Genomic DNA, 15,166 nt, shown 5'->3' with positions numbered 1-15,166 from the left:
GCCCCCCCCCCCCCCCCCCCAAAAAAAAAAAAATTCTGGCTTAGTGATACCCTCCTGGGGTTTGAAGTATTTCATGCCCCTTAAGTGATAAAAAGTGGTTGTAGTTTTCACCAGGAGAAACTTGTAGGTTTGGGCTGTCTAGACCACAGAGGGGGCACGCTGACATACCATCCATAGTCTTCAACGTTCCAAGCAGAAGAATTCTTTGGTGAGAAGACTTGCGCTGCCTGCAAAATCCAGCTATATTTGTTCTTCTGTCAACCTCCTCTTTTTACCTAAATGCTCCTGTCGCTTCTTCTTAGGCTGCGTGTATACTAGTAATGCTTTTCACCCTTATATTTAAATGTTAACTGCATGGACTGTTTCTATTTTAGTAACTTTTTTTTTGCATCAGTATCTACTGGTATGTTCTTTCCGTTGCGTCCTGATAATTTTAGAGTAGCCAAACATTAATTGGTTTGCTAACATCTTGGTTGGGTAATGCCTAAATTTGCTATGGTGTGCTTCTTGTGCTGTATGAGCAAAGAGAGAATTATTAACTGGGACCCCTGAGCAGGTGGGTTTAAAAGTGATAGTTGAAACTGTACTTTAATTTTTAATGTACCATCACACCATCATAATTTTGTTTAATTTTGCTCTATGGTATTTTGCAAAGAAATTCTAAAACTTTTAGGTTTTGTCCTTTGTCAATGGGTCCTTCTCTCCTGTTTTGCTTTTTTTGTACAGATTTTCTTTGATACCAACAATATCTTTGTACTTAGTATTCTACCTCAGCTATGAACATGCTCAGTAAAACTGGAAGTTATAGAAAATAGTCTGGTCTGCTGTTCTTAGAGATTTTTCCTCTTTTTTTTTCTCAGATTTGATGGTAAATTTTAGTTTTGAATTCTTTCACCAGAAAGAACATGAAATATCCTGGGGCTTAATCTCAGAGGAAACATTGCCTTAAGTAAACATTAGATATTTCTTCTTTTTCCCTTGAAACACACTTGGAGTTTCTCCAGGTTCCTTTGCTTTTTGCTACTCAAGAGACATGCGTGCAGCCCAGGAGCTCTTTTCTTTTAGTTACAATTATGATGTCCAACAACTCTGGAAGCGTGGGCTGAAGCTGGGTGAAAAAAATTCTCTGGAGTTTGTCTGTTTCTGTAATGCTACTGATACAGTGGGTGGAAGAATTCAGATCTTGTTACTTTTCTCGGGGACGTATTAACTGGTATCACCTGAATCCCCTTTGAGATTTTATGGCTATCAGTGCATGAAAGCACACTTCTCTTGTTTCTCGTACTTGGCCATTCCTTGTGCTTTTGCCAGCTATGTTTCACATACATGAATTTGTTTGTGTTCATTTTAACTTAACTGAAAATTTTTGAGACCTTTTTTGCTACATAAATCCTATTGTAACTTGCAGAAATCTCACTTCACACTTGGTGATAGGTTTTACTCTCCTAGTGTACTTTGAATTTGCCTAGAAATTTCAGTGTAGGATAGCAGCAGTGGCCTTTCTTCTTATTTTCTTTTTTAACGTATGGAATACAATGCAAGTCTTCATTTACCTTCCTTTTCATGTAGTGTACATCTGGATTTCTGTTTGCACCTGAAGTATTTTGCTAATCTTATTTCTTTGAGGTTCTTTGACCCATTTGGGCATGGGATTTGGATATATCACCGTACTGTTTCCATAAATCCTCTTTTTTTATATTATTAGAGAAGTAATAGCATGTGTGCTGTGTATATTAAATATGGATGTCCAGAATCTTGTGTACCAAATAGTTTTCAGGGAGAGGAAAGAAACAAAGTGTGCTGTTGCATGTAGGTGACACATAGTCAGTGTTAATTAGAAAAATCAATGAACACCAAGTGGTCTGTTTGTTTCTTTCTGGTTTTGTGATCCCAGTGAGCTTATAGAACACAAGTAATTATTCCTGCTAGGCTGAACAAAACAAAAGTATTCTGTAACCCACCTTGTAACGCACGTGAATCATGGAAAAGCTTTTTATGATTTGGCACAGAAACTGTAAAGGGATGACTATTAGCAAGCCTGAAAGCTCTGAACTGCTGCTTTTGGGGGGGGGAAGGACAGGAGGCAGGACGGGATGGGACATGGATGAATATATTTAAAAAAAAAAAAAAAAATCTATATAACTTTCATCCTGACTAGAAATTAGAAGTGACAGGAGGTGCCACATGCTTGACTTTCGCACATTTCAGTGGTGCTGCTACTGCCTTTTTTGCTGGTATTTTCAATGATTCTTTGGGCTTTTTTAGTATGGTGGTTGTTTCCTTAGGTTGTTAAACTGTTTACAAAGGCTTCTGTTCATTTTGTTGTTGTTGTTGCCTTTGTCTCTTGCTGTTAAATGTGAATGGACTGATGGGGTGAAAGAGATGAGTTACTGTTGTGCAGCAAAACAAATGGAAACCAAACTGTCAGAGAGGAAACAACTTGAACAATAACTCTGCACTTGATGAAATCTAGAAGTGTCCTGACAACCCCCTTGGAGCTTGATTTGACACTGCAGTGAAGCAAGTGATGGTATTCTCCTGTTCAGAGTAGCACCTGTGCATATGTTTAACTATTTTGCTGACTCAGCATTGGTTTATCATAGCCATGTGCTATTTTATTTTATGTAGGCTTTTAAATCATACTATTGCACTGAATATCTGAGTACATCCAGAACTTGATAATTGTTTTCCTACATGCTTTCTTCAAGCACAGTGTGAATGGCATGGAGAGTCATTTGGTTTTGCTCTTCTTTCATTTATAGGGAGGGTGCAAGAGGTTAAGGTCAGAGAGGCTCATTTTCAGTTTTGGACATGAGGCTTTGTGATTTGTTTTGGCTGATAGTAAGGAAAGGACTTCTGTTGCCTTATATCTTCTTCAAGGGAAGTTACGTTTCTGACTGCATTTATCAAATTCTTGTGGTTCCTAAAGCCCTGAACTTCTGGGTGAAGCCTTCACCCCAGAGCAGTCCCTTTGATACCAGATAAAACAAATAATCTCCTGCCTTCTGCCAAATTGCTATACAAACAAAGATACTGTCCTTCACCCTTGTGCAATGTGGCAGCCACTAGCTTAAGCATGAAAAACTGAGTTGGAAACTTTATTTTATCCTTGAGATAGTGAAGACTTTATTTTCTCGAGAAATCCAAAAGTTGTTCTGGATTTTGGACAGGATTCAATGCACTCTGTATTATCATCACTCAAAGGCACAATGCGTCATGACCATGAAGTGTTTTGAAGTGATATGCTCTGAACAGCATGTCTGGCTTGTCAAAAGTCAGCCGGTTCTTTTGTCTTGACCTTATTTCCTCCAAACCTTCTCTGCTGGTAGCAGAGTTGTCAAATATGTTGAAGAATGAGTAGGGCTGTGTCATACGTCTGGTTTTGGTACTTGAGTCTGTTTCTTATGTCTTGTTCAGCTGGTGACCACATAGAGATGTTGAAAGTCACTTGAGGTGTGATTGCCCCTTGTGAGACTCCAGAAGCATGGCTCCTCTGAAATACCAAGAAGTTTTTGACAAGTTGGTGGATAATTTCAACCAATGAATCCAAATGTATTTCTTAGTGGGCTGAAGGAAGAATTTGAGATTCCTGCTCTAAACAATACGTTGCTATTTTTAGTGTCCTATAACATTTCTATAAGGTAGGACATCAGCAGGACTCTGTTTGCTCTGTAAAACTGCCTCACTTCATTAAAAATTTTTTTCTCTGTCCCATTTTGTATTATTCTGTCTTTAATGCCATATTTGTCTGTCTTCCTGCAGCATAGGCTGGTAGAAAATTGAAGACAATTAGGTGCATGTAGAGGAAAAGTACTCTTAGGTTCAACCAGTGGGCTGACCACGCACTTAGGAAGATTAGCCAGGTTAAAGAAGAGGATTGCTTTGTCCAGTTGGGGGAGTGTTGCTGTAGGTTAGCAGGCCTTGAGCTGGGGTCCCTCTACTGGGGTTTGGATCATTCGTCTGTATTGGGATGGAGGAGCTTGAGTATAGTGGTCACTGTTTAATGAGGTTGTGGGCTGTTGGACTGGTCATGATTTTAGTATTTTCATCTGTGCTGAACATTACTTCAGGATGGCAGTGGCTATGTGACTATTCATTCATCTCTGTTGGTAGCCACAAAATGAACAGCAATCTGTTAGGTTTTGTCCTCATTACTGTTGGCACATAGATGAAGATGAACCTTACCAATCTGATGTTTTGAAAACATGAAAGCAGTATCACTGGTTGCATGTCTTAAAATTGGTAGTTTGCTTGCTCTTCCTCCCCTTTTTTGTAGTGGTAAAACCACTTGTGCAGCAGTGTAGAAACTTAAGAGTCTGCAGCTTTAGCTCACACAAATGCATAGATTCTGTTGTACTAATTTGACATTAAGGTATTCATACAGTTAAAATTTAGTTTATTTAAATATCCCTTTTTTTGCCCTCTCTCCTAGCTGTGTGTAATTTCATTCAGGTGCCTTGAGTATTTTATTATCTGCATTCAATTATACCACTGCTGTCCCCAGTTGTTTCCTATCCTTAGCATAACTGCCTACCTTCATTGTTTTCCCCCACCTTTCACATTACCACTTCCAAGTTTTGAGATTTCGTTGCGCTTGTGTGATCTCAGACAACATCAGAGCTATGGAGCCTGCTGTGTGTAAATTTGACTTTTTTTAATAATCTCCTTGAGTTTTCACTAACAGCTTTACATGATTAACCAGTCCTCTGGATATAAGTGTGTGCTGGGTACTAGAAGTCTGTTTTTTCAAAGATACCTTAACTGAAAAAGAAAATGTAAAGGGAGACAATATACATGAGTACAAGTGAGAGAAGGAGGGGAGCAGAGTTATGGTTGAGCTTTCAGCCTTAATTCTGGATTTCAAGAGCTCTGAATGCTTGGTTTGTTAGCCTTAATGTTGCACTAACTTAGGGTATTTTTGCATGAGAGTGTGTGTGTTTAACCAACTAAGCATGAAATCCCTTGCTTCTGTTTGTCCCTATTAAATAGTGGCAACAAAAGAAACAGACAGGAGATGGGTTCAGAACAAAGCAGATATAATGGAGTATTTCACCCCCAAAAGGAGAGTGAAACGAGAAGTACAATGAGTAGGCAAAGACAGACTCAATGGCTGGAGGCAGTGTAATGTGTTGGAGAGAGTAGTAATTCAGGGACGTTTGCTGACCAGAGCTTCAATATGTGATCTCTGAGCAGCACATATATCAGAAGTGTTTGGCCACCCCTGTTATAGACACAATATTTAATGCTTTTCCTGGAGGAAATCTTCATAGGGCTTTAAAGGGACACTGACTAGGATTGTCAGCTCAAATACTGATCCACCTAAAACTGGAATCATCAGGTTGGGATGGAAATCCCTAAGCAGGAGTAGGACTGGCTGACTTCCCTTAGGTATTGCAGATGATTATACGTGCACATGCAGCATACATGCACACATACAAGTAACATGAAAGTAACAGTGGTACTGAATATTGCACAGCTTTCTGCAGACTGCAGCACCTAATTACTCCCAGTTTCCTGGATAAATACATCCTTTTTTTTTTCCCAAAACTGGCTAAACGCATACATTTTTTCAAGATACTGTATTGTTTTATGTTCAGTACTTTAAAATCTGCTTCTTAATTAAAAAAAAAAAGAAGAAAAAGAAAAATTAACTCCAGACTGTCCCTGCCTGCCTCTCTTTGCCTGCTTCTTCTTCCCATCTAATATCTATAAAGACTTTTGAGTGTGATGTTCTCAAAAATCATCAAAACTGACACTTTGACGTGTCTCTCCCTCTAAAGTAAGTAAGGTGATACCCTGATAGGATGGAAGGGCTCAAAAAAATGTTGTTCCTTTTTTGTTGCTCGCAGTGGGGCTGAAATGCATGACCATACCCCAAACGACATTTCAGTGACTATGCCAGCTAGCTCTGCTTGACCCCCTATATTCATGGTGGTTAAATGTTTTCTTTCTGTCCTCTCCAACAGTCCCTCCGCGTGGCCTCATTTGGGTTCAGAGTTTGTTTTATAATACCTAAAAGGCAGCCTTTTATTGGTCAGTCACTCATCGAGCAGATCAGGTTTGGGAGTCAATGAAAGAGACTTCCAGGTCCATATCTGACAAGTATTTCAAGAGCGGTCAGGTGTTCATGTTGCTCTTACACTCTTTGGGTTGTCCAAAAGGAGTGGAAAGTACACTGGTTTTGGAAAGGACTGAGCGCTAATTGTGAATTGAATAACTCTCTCAATGTTTTTGATATATTTGTGTTTTGGATTTCAGGAATGGCTTCTTTAGTTACTAATACACATTTCTTGCAGTTCTGTGCATTTCAGACTGCACTGGAATACATGATGAAATCTTAACTAATGGTGTAGCTCTAGTCCATGCTTTATAAAATATTTCAGGATGCATTTCCTGTCCATAATCAAAAGCAGAATATAGGATGTAATTTTATTTGCATGGTCAATGACCTCTGAATTTTCTACTCTCCACAGATCTTCTGCAGCTACTAGATGCAGCTGCCAAAGTTGTGACAATAGAGGTTTAGTCTCTATAATGGAATCTTAAATAGCCCTGACTTTGTTAGGGGCCAAGTCACTTTAAGCTGCTGAGAGAACAGGAAGGCAGTGATCAGACTGTTTGTATAGTGATATTTCCAATGGAAGAGATGTTCATTGAGTTTGAGTAAGGAGGATTGCGGAATAAGTTTATAAAAATTAAATATGTTATTACAAATATCCCCTAAAATGCACTGTAGAATTTCTCATGTCAGCCAGCGGCAAGTGCTATACACAGCAGCTTAAATTTCAGCTGCTTTTTGAAGCAAGAATATTTAAAGTTTGTTTTCATTCCTACCACACAAAAATATCTAGTGAAGGAAATTAGCCTTGCAGAAGGACAAAGTCATGGCTATAACAAAGACAGGGGAATCATATGAAAAAAAAAATATATGAGAGAGGTCTGGAGGGAGCAGTTTCCCTGTCTTCTGGGGTTCTGTGTCTGCTGTATCTCAGGAACTTTCATACCTAACTGCTTACTGGTGAAGGATGAGTGAACGGGTAGCGCGTCTATGTATGCTGCTTTGGACATGCAGTTTGACCTGGATTTTTGCTCATATGTTTAATCAACAGCATGTAAAGATTCCCCAGACTAAGTTAGACTTAAGGAATTTGCACTAAAGAAATACTGACCCTCACAAAACCAGCCTGTGGAGCCCCTCTGTCACCCACAGAGCCTCCATATATGTTCTACAAAGAGCAATAATTACCTTTGATGGAACTGCAGGTTATTAAATGTTGTCGGGACCACAAGAGTAGTGTCTGGTTGCACAAGAAGTGGCACAGTCTCTGGACAGAGAGAAGCACAGACTTTCATCAGCTCATCTATTCTTCTATGTTTTTCAATATGATATCAAGAAGTTGTTGCAAAGATGCTGTGCTGACAGGGACAAATTGAATCCTTTTTAAAGACTGGCTGCAAAGGGCCTGACACACAGCCTCAGGAGCTCTGGCAAGCTTCGAAGAATTTTATGTGGCCTTCAGCCTGATATCCATTAAGTGGAAACTCTATTTGAAGGAGCTTATGTAGTGCAATGAACTCAGTTGGCCTTTCTCGCTTAAGTACCAGAGTAGAATGTTTGCTGTGGCTTTGTAGAATCTGTGAGATAAGTATAAACTGATGTCTGAGTAAAGCTAGAAGGCATGTTTACTCCGTTTAGCTATGAACACACATATAAGGGCAAACCTTCCTGAAAAAAGTAATTTCTGAGTCAAATTTTAATAGAAGCAAAGCTTTTATTTTCAAAATCTGTTGCCTTTGTTCAGCTGAACTACTACTGTAAATGTTTTCACTCCTAAAATATTTCCTTTCACATTTTTAAAAGGTGTTGAAGGAATTTCGTAACGTTCCCTGAACTTACCTTTTACTTCTTTAAACCAATGAACACTGTTTTTGCAGCATGTATAACTTACTATATATACAGAAAGAATCCAATGGAAGTTCTGCATTCAGTGAGCTGTCTTTTTGTAATCATGTTCTCTTTGGATGACTTTCTCACAGAGCCAGGCCCCAGTATTTGCAACAGTGCCTTACTGAAGTCTCTTCTGTTTCTCTGCTCCTCCAGTAGCCCTCAATGAGAGATCCTGGGTAGTCATGAAGACAAACTAGGTCTACACTTTGTAGACAAAGTAGGTTAAGGTTGTAAAGACTGGATTTCTTTACCCAGTGTGGTGATTGGCTTGTGGTTAAGATGGAAGAAAAGATCTGGGGCTATTTAAAGACAGAATGTGTGAGAGAGGAGTGATTGCACAAACATGTTTTCCCTTCCTTGTTATGGCAGATGTATTCTTCTGATATGAAGGTGGCAGATATTTGGGAAAGAGGTATTTATATGTATTGGGGTGGTGGAGGTCTATCTTGGACATTAGCAGGTACTTATACCCTATACCTTCAACATAAACTTCCTAGCTTTCCCAGAATGATATGGTTTTAGATTTTTACATAAAACTTCTCCATATTACATATAAAGAAAGGTCCGATGAGTCTTTCTAAGGGCTTAAAAGACCCTGTGGGTGAGCTTGGCCTACTTTGGCAATACTGTTTGCGACGTGAGCAGAACTCTAAAGTAGGCTTTGTGGAAGAGATTTATTTTCTTTATATTGTGATTAGTTTATACTTCACCAGGGAAAGTGAGAGATCTGCTTATTTTTGACTAGAGCTATATCCAGCAAAATTTATTTATTTACAAGCTGTACTCTTTCACAGCTGATATTGTAACGTAAAACCCATGACAAAGCAAGCGCAGGAAGGACATCAATGGAGCAAAGTTCTCTGATTCTTCCCTGTGACAACAGGTAGAGCCTGGCCAGCAGCTGCTCAGGAGCCGCTCTGATGTTTACACCAGGTATTGCATGAAATTAGTACAGGAAGAATGAAATCATGCATACCCAACTGCAGAGTTGAGTAGGGCACGTGCTTATTTCTCTGTATGTGCACTGTTTATACTGTTCAGGAAATGGCTGTCACTTTCCTCAATCCAGCTCTATGAGGCTTAGGTGAGAAGTTAACAGGTATTTTTATGTTTTCTTATAAAGTTTTTCTAGATTTTAGTTGAGGTAGTCTCAGTCTATTAATTGTTGATTTTGTCAAAATAGTAAGTTGAAATGATAATTTGCTTCCCTCCAATGGCTTTAAATTTATAAACTTGATTTTTAGAACCTTGTTGAATAAACATTTGCAAAAAAAGTAACTTCTTGCTTTTGGTTTTTTTTCTGTTTTGTTTGTTTTTCCCTACCCTGGCAGTGTTTCAGAGCGCTTTGCTGCAAGGGACCGCCACCACCACGACCTGAATATGACTTGGTTTGCATAGGCCTCACTGGTTCTGGCAAGACAAGTCTTTTGTCACAGCTTTGCAGTGAAAGCCCGGAGAATATAGTGTCTACCACAGGTAGGATGTTGCCTTTATTCCATGGTGTACTGTAACGTTGCCCAAAGGTAACTTCTGAAACATATAGCAAAGGGTGGTAGAGAACTTCAGCTTAGTTATCTTGCTTTGGAAAGTGCCTAATGGATTGCTTTGAAGCTACCACTACTTACTCTTCCAGTGTTTGGTCATACATTGGGGAATATCCATGAATACATAAAATTTTGAATGTGTTGAAAGTCAAAACATAAATTGTGGTGTAATGAAGTAAAACCATTGGAAACATACAGTAGTAGTGTAGTGTAGACACACATTAAAAGGTTTCTTTATTGTATTTTTACTTTTGGTTTTTGAGCAGTCTTGTTTTATGGACAGAAAAGAGGAGGATGTGCTATAAAATAGAATGGGACAGTAATGCTCTGAAACTTAAGTTGGTGTATATTTCTTATACTTGGCCAGTACTGCGTTGTGGTATATGCTAGCAAACAAAAGAATAAATGTAATGGAAATGTTTATTTCTGGTGATAATCATTTCTTTAAGATCAGCAAAGAGGCTTGTTTATGTAGTAAAGGTAGGTTGCGACCAGAGAATCAATTTACAAAAAGTTTCAGTGGTATTGAGAGGATACATAGAAACAGACACAACAACCACAGCTAAAAGGTATCTTAAGTCAAAAAAATTTGAATATACATGCTGATACAGGTGAACCAGAATGCCTAATACTGAAAAGGGTATTTTAATTAAAAAAAAACAAACAAAACAAACAACAAACCTCCCAAAACAAAAAAATAAAACAGCACCAGAAAAACCAGAAACAAACATGTGGATAAGAAAAAAGGAATACCTGGCTACAAAGTTCAGAAAGAGGACAGATTAGGTCATAGAGATGGAAGAAATCTGGTTCTGTGGCCACAGTGATTTACTAAGGTTGATTTGCTGAGGGAACAGATAGTGAGTGTTCTGCGAGTAATTTGTGTTTATAGTTACATGGCTTTATATTGTAGCTGTGGTTCATGGGCTTGAATTTTATGATTGTCCCTTAGCAACCCTAAGTGGTTTTCACTGTATCTTTGTTTAAATTACAGGAACATAAGATTATTTAATACAACTGTAGGTAAACAAATTAAACCAGGTACAAGAAAATATGGGGTTTTTTCTGTGATGAATAATTATCCCATTGCCTTCACAGTGGTGTTATTGCGAATGTTAAAGAGATCTGACACCTCATTGTGTGGAGAAGGTGTCAATGCCTTACTCAAAAAGTTAGAAGGAAATTGTAGAATAATTCAGCCTTCCCCCCCCCCCCGCCGCTTTATCTTTAGAGTTACCTGGAATTACTGCAAATTGTACTTTAACAATTTAGACCCTGAAAGAAATAGTAACAGCAATATAAATAGCAGTATAGATCTAGCAAAGGAAATAATGAACACATGATTAATTTTAAAATTAAATTTCTTACATGCTTCTAGATAGGTGCAACAAAATACCATTATTTAGTTAGGCAACTTGAGGAATGGAGAAACTGGGCAGCATCCTAACCAAAATGATGCATATCTAGGCTATTCAGCTTATAATAAGTCTACCCATATGTACCATATCTCTGCTGTATGAGAAAATGTTGTTGAGAATCTAAGAATAAAATGTGACAAATTCTCCACTCAGTTTTCAAACTATAACCTGTGTTTTTGCTTTTCTTATGAACACCACTCAGGTCCATTCCAGATTTTTCTCCTTTCTAGGAAGAGTTTAGGATTTATTTATTTTAAGACAACAACAAAAATATTTCATAATTCTACCCTTCAGATTGTCTCGCACTTTCCTCTGCTGCATCTAGCACTGACCATGGTTGGAGTACTGCAATGTCATACTGGTCTGATCTGGGAGAAAAAATACCTTGTTTCTGTTAAACAATAGCTAATAAACTCAGAGAAAAACACATTTTTTTAAAACTTATTTACTCAATTCACAGGTATGTAGTCATGTTGAAACTACTTGTGCTAGATGGAAATAAATTTACTGTCTATCTGGACGTTTTATGCTGAAAAAGCAGACATAATTTTTTTCCTATATAAAGTATTACATACACTTGTATGTATGTATGCACTAAAAATTGATGGATTGCTGGGAGCCTTTCACATTCTCTTTCTCTTGGCTGTCTGAATTTTCAGTTAAGGGAAAACACACTTTTAAAAAAGTTTTTTTAGTTTTAAGCATGTAACAGGCTAATAGAGGATTCATAAATGCTTCTAGTGTGCTTGTAACCATTTTAATACATACCACTTAGGTCTGTAAAAGGATCTTTCTGTTAATAACGTTTATATACAGGATTAATACTCTAGGTGTAACCAAAACCTGTAAAGTTTAAATGGAAGAAAAGTGATTTGAATTGCATGTTGTCTTCCACATCTCCTAAAAATTGCAGAAGGATCGCTTCATATTATTAGTAGGCTGAAAACTGCATTAAAAGATGGCTTCATGAAGGTATATTCAGTACTAACTCCTTACCAAATGGTAGATAGCCTGGATGGAAGTTTTGTGCTGAATTTTATGTGTGCCAGCTATTTAATAGTATCACTGCAGATTTCATTGCTCATACTGATTTATTCTGCCTCTCGCCCCACCCCCCAATTGATATTTTTAAACATCATATTGAAACAGTATTTCGTATGCAAAATCCTGGTTCTTGATGGAAAAGTAGTCTTTTCTGAATGTATGCAATTGATTTCAAATGGCATCTTTAACTTACTAATACTCTGTATTTCTGTTCTTAGGTTTTAGTATAAAAGCTGTGCCATTCCAGAATGCCATCTTGAACATAAAAGAACTTGGAGGTATAGCATTTATTTATTTGATTATAAAAACATGCAGTGTCTTGATCTCATCGTACCAAACTGTTAGTTTTTTAAAATTTAAAAATGATAAATCAGTGTGGCTGGAATTTAAAACCTGTGTTTCACCACAGCAGATAAAGTTGAGAAAAATTGTACAGGTGCTGACTACAAAGAACAAAAAGTAAAAAGCAGGAAGAGCGGAAGGCGTGTAAGTGTGGTGTATCTCCTTAATGTAATTTCTTGGATTGCAGTGGTTAAATTACGCAGAAATACACACTGGACTGTAACTGTACTACGGCTCACGTGGCAGCTCAAGGAGGTGCATTCCCTGTGTTTATTGTACATACAAGCTTTTACTTAGAAGCACTGGCTCATGTAACTGAACATTTGGCAAACCCAATATACTTTCTGCACCACCGAAAGTGTTGGAAAGGCAGCCAACTTCCAATGAGTTACATTCTTTGAGATTTAATTTCTTGTAGGATTTATTGGGTTTTGAAGGGATAGTTGTTACGTAGTTGTGGTTTTTTTAATTGTCTGTATACAGATAAGCTATTTGGCTGCCCAGTTCTGACCCTGAGTCTTAAGTGATCAAGAGGTAGCTCTGTTAAAAGGAGGAAAACGCTCTCCTAATGGGAGTTCTTGTGGAGTCTAATTTCATATATGGTTCTTCTAATTAAAAAAACACATAGATCTTCATTATATTCTAGAATTTCTGTAGGTCGTCTTTATTATCTATGTAAATATAGTAGAAGGAATCTTGATCTTCATTAGATTTTCAGCAAGGTTGAAACCTCTCTTAAATGCTCTGAGGTAGAAGTTACCTTGGTTCTTGAAGGAAGTTTCATGAGATCAAATCAAGTTTCATGATGGCTGTCTTATCTGAAACTTTCAAGAAGGCTTTAGGATAAGCACGTATTAAAAACATAGCATTTCCTCTTTACTACCATTGCTCCATGGATTTAAACATACATGTTTTTGTTTGAGCCTGTATCCTGTAAAAGGAGCAGAAGTTTTCTTTGATAAAGGGACCACTCCACAGGGATAGTGTTGCTTCTGCTTGAATGTGTTATCTGCAAAATGTGCATTTAGGTCATTTTTTGAATTTTTTTTTTAAATAGGGTGAATCATTTGCAGCCCAGTTTATACATTTGGCTGCCTAATCTCTATGAAATATATAATTTGTATAGGTAAATGCAGTTTTTGCATCAGGAATTGGATCTGAGTATTCTATAGCAGATCCTGGTTAAAGTCTCTTCCTTAACCTTTTCTGATCATACAACTTATATTTTATGCAGGTATGTGTGTTATGAGAAACCTTATCTCAGTGGAGTGCTTTGTCTCATGACAAGATGTCCTGAAGTAATCCAGAATATTTGATTTGGTTTTTTCATCAATTTATCTCCTCCCAAAGACAGAATGATTGTCAGAATTTTTTTTACTCCACCTTTTCATTTCTTTTCCCTTTAACTATGGGTGTTTACATGTCTGTACTTAGAAATGGTGTCATCTGTTTTTTCTATGAGACACTGCAGAAGAATGCTAATTCTGATAGCTTTTCATTGCCTAGGTGAGAGACCTGAGGCAAGCTTCCAAAAATTTGTTTTTCTTCCAAAAGCTGGTGGTCATCATTTAGTCTTCTAGTTGAGAGATGTGTTCCTATTTGATGAAGGTAAAGCCTGAGCTTTCTGGAGTATGGATGGTTTCTCTCTTGCTGCTGTATGAAAGTAAAGCAGCTTACATATTTAATCACTGCTAAATTTTATTCCGGAATTTCTGCTTCTGATGTTGAAATCTACGTTTTTGTTCTTATTCCTGGTTTTTGCCTTCAGTTGTTACGGTCTTGTTATCTTAAGTTCTCTTTACTGTATTACGGAGGTCTTGTCCAGATGTTCAATCCTGGAAACTTGGAGGAAGGTAGAAAGGCACATGTTTTTAACAACTACTGTCTGATGTTGCATGTTATTCAAAGGGTGAAGTTCCATATAGTTCTCATTTTTGGTACTCTGTTTTAAAGTTGTCTTTTAGGTTTAGGTAACTGAAAGCTTCATATGTCTTTGTACAGCAATGTATTATCAGCTGATATTTAAAAAGCTTACAGCAGAAGTCATACTGTTTAAGGCTCTTATATTCAGCAGCCAAGCAGTTAAGTGAAACAGATGCTGACTGCATAGTATACTTTTTGTTTGTTTGAAGCAATATTCTTTCTCAAGGTCAAAGATGGTGCTAGTTTTTATTGTACTGGTTGCCTTCTGGAGCTGCTAATGAAGCCAAGTTTTACTTCTTCATTTCTGTGGGGATTGTAATTTTTCAGGCAAAGTGCTTAGAAAACAGTCTCTCTTCTTTTGTCTCTTCCTGGTCTGGTTATCTCTTCGTCAGCCTTTAGGATTAGGGACGTGGAGCAAAGTTTGCTGTGCAATTTTTGCAGAAGTTTTTCTTTTGAAGTACATGATACTAGAATTATTTAAAAAAAAAATCCTGTTGCTGATTTTTTTTAATTGTGTTTGTTTCTTAAGCCAGGCTGCCTTCCGTGCACACGCCTGCAGGGCTACAATCTTATTGGTAGGACAGAGACATAGTGGGATGGCTCCTATGATTGGAGTGTTGGAATGGAAGGATACACATGCTTTAGGAAGAACAGGCAGGGGAGATGTGGAGGGGGTGTTGTCCTCTACATCAATGACCAGCTGGAGTGCATGGAGCTCTGCCTGGGGATGGGTCAGGATCTGACTGAGAGCTTATGGGTCAGGATTAAAGGGAGGGCAGGGACAGGTGACATTATAGTGGGGGTCTGCTACAGGCCACCCGACCAGGAAGACTGAGTGGGCAAGGCCCTCTGTAGACAGGTAGGAGCAGCGTCATGTTCACAAGCCCTGGCCTTCATGAGGGACTTCAGCCACCGTGATATCTGTTGAAGGGACAACACAGCAGGGC

General features: G+C 38.1%; 1 protein-coding gene across 1 annotated transcript in view; it reads left to right on the top strand.

Annotated features, from left to right (window-relative positions):
• ARL15 (ADP-ribosylation factor-like 15) overlaps positions 1-15,166 on the top strand; it is a 199,510-nt gene that overhangs the window by 46,141 nt on the left and 138,203 nt on the right. Inside the window, exons 3-4 of the mRNA XM_010563548.1 lie at positions 9,280-9,424; positions 12,173-12,232. Coding sequence (XP_010561850.1) covers positions 9,280-9,424; positions 12,173-12,232 — 205 coding nt within the window. The remainder of the gene's footprint in view (positions 1-9,279; positions 9,425-12,172; positions 12,233-15,166) is intronic.

Source organism: Haliaeetus leucocephalus, unplaced genomic scaffold (assembly GCF_000737465.1).
Source record: "Haliaeetus leucocephalus isolate CR32 unplaced genomic scaffold, Haliaeetus_leucocephalus-4.0 Scaffold169, whole genome shotgun sequence".
NCBI classification, from domain to species: domain Eukaryota; kingdom Metazoa; phylum Chordata; class Aves; order Accipitriformes; family Accipitridae; genus Haliaeetus; species Haliaeetus leucocephalus.
This window is presented reverse-complemented; position numbering and strand designations above follow the sequence as displayed.